Source organism: Tetrao urogallus, assembly GCF_951394365.1.
Source record: "Tetrao urogallus genome assembly, chromosome: 21".
NCBI lineage: Eukaryota > Metazoa > Chordata > Aves > Galliformes > Phasianidae > Tetrao > Tetrao urogallus.
This window is the reverse complement of record NC_136834.1, coordinates 4,231,979-4,237,151: the sequence shown is the minus strand read 5'-3', so window position 1 is coordinate 4,237,151 and position 5,173 is coordinate 4,231,979. Positions and strand designations below refer to the sequence as shown.

Sequence of the window (5,173 nt, the reverse complement as noted above, 5' to 3'; positions counted from 1 at the left end):
TTAGCTCAGGGCTCTGCTTGCACAAGGAGAGAAAGCAGAAAGCAGATGGCAGCACACAGCAAGGCTTGGGCTGCGCTGGCGCTCCTCCAGCGCTGAGAATAGGGAAGAGCTGCACTTCCCTGGGGAAAGCAGAGCAATAAGGAAACAGTGGCGAATTCCCCCTTGTTCTGGCACAAAAGCCATTTCCTCCAACGATTCGTTTCTTGCTGTGTCACGGTGACAGGATCGAACAGACTTTGTGAGATAACAGTGTTTCCTCACTCCCTCGGTCCCGCTGCCGCATGGAAGCGTTCAGCTCCCACTGTGCACCCACAGCCCCATTGGTGCCACCTGGCAGCCCCAGCGCACAGAGCACCCCGAAGAGCTTCACCCTGCTTGCTGCTCCACCACTGAACAGTGTTATCTGTCTCTTAGGCCTCACCATAGTATCTGAGCATACCTCCCAGCCCAATAGACTGCTTTAGGGAGGTCCCTGCTTGACCCCATGGAGTCCTCTGCTCTGCTCCCTGCTCAGGTATTGGGCAGCACCACCCAGGGTAGGTCCTTTATGTTTTCTCTGCCCAGAGCGAGGTTTGGGGAAAGGCTGCAGCCATCTTTAGTGCCAGGGTGACTGTGGTGGAAAGGCTTTGGCTGGATGGCGGATCTCTGGATGGTGGATCTCTGGTGGCTGCTCGCTTTGCAGGTTGGTTACCTTCATCTTCATCGTGCGGCTTCGAACAGGCAGCTCTAGCAGCGGTTTTCCAGCCTCTGGAGGCACTGCAAGCCATGAGCTTGCTCTTCAGTCCTCTTGTGGGGTTAAAGATAGGCCTGGTGATGGGTATCTTCGCACTCTTTAAAGCTAAAGCTGTGGTTGCCCTTCTCTTGCAGAGTCTCCCAGGGCTCTATTCATCTCCTCGAGCTCCGTCATGTCGTGCTTCACCCAGCTGTGGCACTCCAGCACACCGGACTCTCCCACCAGCCCGGTCCCTGCATCTCCACATGAAATCCCCATTCCCATCAGCCCTATCGTTATCACCTCTCCGGTGGAGAGCAAGAGGAAAGCAAGGTCCCCCACTGACAAACCAGGCTCTCCAAACCCAACATCCCCAAAGCCAGCCTCCCCCGTTGAATGCTCCATCTGCTTCAACACATACGACAACACCTTTAAGACCCCCAAGCTGCTCCAATGCTCGCATGTTTTCTGCCTGGAGTGTGTGGCCCGTCTGAGCAAAGGGCTGCCCCCCAACCACCCCGAGGACCAGCTCCCCTGCCCCTTCTGCAGGCAGCTGACCAGCATCCCGCTGGAAGGTGCCCCAGCCCTGGAGACCAGCAAGGAGCTGCTGGCCACTCTGCCCCCCGAGCTCCAGCAGGAGAAGGTGCTCTGGATGGAAGGCACCAAGCTGTGCTGCCGGCAGGCCTCTGACGACCCCGAGAACCCAGACTCGTGCATCTCCATCGACGTTGCCATGAGCAAACCCGAAAGCCCAGAGGTCCCCCCGACGGGGCTGGCAGGGAGGCTGTCCCGCTGTGACGTGTGCGACGACTGGAAGCGCATCGTCCTGCTCTCTGCTCTCATCATCATCCTCTTCTGCATCATCCTATGGCCGGTGCAGTGCGCGCTGAAGACGGGGAACCTCCGCTGCTTCACCAGGACTGTTGCAATGAGCAGGCCAGAATATCTCCCCTCGAAACACACCACAGCAGCCACGCCTGTGACACAGCTCCCATTCCTGTAGCACCAGGCATAACGTGGCACACCCCCCAAGAGCATCCCTCGGTGTGCTTGCAGACCCCACGGTCCCCCCTCCCGTTCTGTGCCCACACCTGGACGCACGCACTCACCTCCAGCAGCCCAGGAATGCTCCCAGGAGCTGCCTCAGTTTCCTGCTGCCAAACTCCATGGAAACCTGAGTCTTCAAAGCTGCTGCAAAGGTGTGACGGGCGACAGATGAGCTTCTGGGACTGTTTGCCCACAGGCTGATACCAGGTGACGGTGGCTGTAGCTCCTTCCAGCTCCTTTGGGGAATAAAGGGCTATCCTCGTGGCTATTCCTAAGAGGAGCTGAGCTTAGGAAGGTAAGGACATGTTGAAGCTGCAGAAGCAGATGAGAATTAACCTTATTCCACATGCTCAAAACGTTTCCGTTGTGGATTCAGCACAGGAGGTGTGAAATTCTGCCTCCTGCTGACAACACATCGATCCACCCCTGCTCCTCAGCTGAGCCGAGCGCTGCTGAATTTCCAACGGAAAATAAAAGCCACCCTATTGCCGCTTTGTTTTTCTCTCTAAGAAGGTGCTTAAAAAAGAGTAAGCACTCATCCTTAACCTGGAAAGGAGAGCAAACTCGCCCTGAGCACGGCATCACACTGTCCTCCGTGAGCTTCCTTCCCACTGCTCCCAGGCCAACTGTTACTGAAGCGGCAGAAGTTCCACTTTCTGACAGCTCTACCCTCCTCATCTTCCAAGGTGTCAGTATTAAGACACAGGCCAGTTGCTTACACTCTCTTTTTATTTAACCCAGTGATCTTCTGACAGTGGTTAATAATGGTCTTCGTGAAGAAGGCGGCTTACAATTAAATCTTGTTTATTCAAGCACATGGATGTGAGACAGGATTGTACACAAGTACCATGGATGTATTAAATTATGTTTTATACAATGCAAGGTGTCAGTGTGTAACATTTACTCCCTGTTTCCCCCCTTAAAGGACGCAGCAGCAGCACAGCTGTACTCTTTATCCACTGCCTTCATACTTACTGCCATCCCAGTGATGCTGTCCCAAGCACAACCACCCCTGAAAAAGGAGAAGCTGCAAAGACTGCTCATCTTTTGCTTCTTCTCAGCTGGGTCAAAGATGTTTTCAGTCTCCCTTTGCAGCAAATCTGATCTGAAATACAAAAGGCTGAAGCAACAGCAGAAGTACCCCAAGTCCGTTGCTATGCAAAACTTCTGTAAAGCTTCTGAGTGTGTTCTGTATCCGCACCACCTTTGTTGTTGAGCTGCAGGCTGCTATTATCTGTGCCAGCCACATGGCTGCAGAAATTAGTCCAGAAACTGCAACAGCTTCTGCCAAAGGCCCTGGGCTCGACAGGGATTCTCCCTTGCAGCATCCCATCGCTTGCTGCTGTGAAGGATATCTTCACAGCACCAGCTTAAGTGCGTTCTTGGAAAAAGTGGCTCACTGAGACTTAGGGCAGAGAAGGCACTTTCATCCTAAAAGGTGCATTTGAGATTAAGCCCAGCAAACTGGCACTAGCAGGGATGAAGTGTTCTGTCACGTGCAACTCCATGACTGCTCAATCCCACTGATGAGACCTAAGGGCAGGGGGGAGGGAAACAGCATCTTCAGCCTCATCACACCCATTGTTATGGCTGCTAAACAGTGAGCACAGAGGTCTCACAGCTCACAGATGCTCAGGAGGCCCCTTGTCCACCCTGATTGTCAGTCACTTTCCCAAACTACTTAAAAAGAGAGGGGGGAAAAGAATAAGAAAAGCTTTGAGAATATTCAACGTTTATTAAAAGTGCAATAAAAATAAAACAGTTTTCCTGTCCTGTGAGAAGGGACCAGGAAGACCAGTCAGGAAATACAGCCAAGGGATGCCATCGTGCTTTCATTCAGCCCCTCCTGCTCATTGCTGGCTCTTGGGCACCAAGGTCCCTGACCAGGCAGAGGGGCAGCGACCCAGGAGCACATCAGCACCCTGCATGCTCCAGAAGTCAACACTGGCACTCTGACCCCAATGAATCCTGCAAAAAGGGGGGGGTTCTATTTGCAGACCGAAGGGCTGGAACAGCAGGAAGCCCCAAACAGTCACAAGTCAAGATTCGTCAACAGAGCTGGAACACTCCACTCAGTAACACACTCATCTTCGTGGCACTGGTCAAATCCTAAGTGCTCCTACAGCACCCAATGCAGCACACACAGCACTTGTCATATAGTTGTGGGGGGAAGGAGAGGTCATACAGCAAGGAAACAGCAGAGCTGCATCAAGCTTAGAGGGACCCAGCTCTACAAGTTCAGCTCAGCCCAGCATCCTAGGGTGTGTTATTCACCCAGGGGGGCTGAAAGCACAGTGCACAGTCAAAGCTGCTTTCCTGCTCGTCAGCACACTCCAGCTAGATGGGCTTTCAGGGCTCAATACTCACACCAAAGTGAGGGTGCTCACCTCTGCCTCCCAGCCCTGCCATGACGCTCACACGCAGCTCCAAGCACACGCACACACACACACACCTCACCTGTTGTACAGCAGGGTTGCATAGAAAGCTATAACTGCAACAGCCAGAAGTGTGAGGAGAAGAATCAACAGAGGCACAGATACCTGGGTTCCAGGCAGTGCTACTTCCCACCTTCAAGGCAGCAAAGTTAGCCTGGAAATTAGCCTAGAAGCAAACACTTCTAGCTCGGAAATGATTGACCTAACGAATAGACTGAAGTGCACTAATACTTGACTAATGCCCTCCGTGGGCAACCCTGGGAAAGCTCCTAAGCAAATAGGCGTTTCCATTCTTAACCATTTACATGTAAAAAATAACAATCTTAAATTAAAAAAGAAAACACAAACACCAACAACAATTAAAACAGCTTCGATGCCCAACGAATGTCCAGAGGCACTTCCACATAAATATCAACCTACTGATACAGGGGAGAGCAGGAGAAGGTCCTTCTTGAGAATAAGTTAGCTCCAGGCGTGTTCTTAAGGCTCTGCTTGCTTCTTAGCTCCTCGCTGAATCCAAGGTGCTCGGGGAAGGCAAAATGGGCAAAAAGCACTGTCCGCAGTTGCAGCATGTGAAAAGGGTGGACGTAAACACTGTAAGTCCAGCAGTCCTAAGCAAGAGGGACAAAAGGGCATGGCTTACGACTGGGAGAAAAGTGCACTGATGGGACACAGAGCTGAGCTACTCCCAGCATCCAAAATCTCTCCTGGTTTATGTAGTTTCTTCCCTACAGCACCGGGCGCACTTTAAAACAAGCATGATCCCATTAACACAGTTCTCCCCGTTCTGCCACACAGCCACATCTTTAGGCTCTGCCCCGTTTCATTACAGCCTATTTGGCTTCCCTGATGCAAGCAGAGCCGTGGAGATCTGCATGCACTGAAGCACACAGGATAAACGCAACGTAAACAGACAGTGGTGACACTCAGCCTAACCGAAGGAAGCATTCCTACCTGCACAGCCTCACCTCCAGCTCCT

At 52.4% G+C, this 5,173-nt stretch overlaps 1 protein-coding gene across 1 annotated transcript; it reads left to right on the top strand.

Moving 5' to 3' along the window:
- Positions 1 to 484: 484 nt before the first annotated feature.
- Positions 485 to 1,715, top strand: RNF223 (ring finger protein 223; the record flags this gene model as incomplete). Its single annotated transcript, XM_079545617.1, has 2 exons — positions 485 to 536; positions 868 to 1,715. The coding sequence occupies 2 exons, from the start codon at positions 485 to 487 to the stop codon at positions 1,713 to 1,715; spliced, it is 900 nt and encodes a 299-aa protein (XP_079401743.1).
- Positions 1,716 to 5,173: the final 3,458 nt, after the last annotated feature.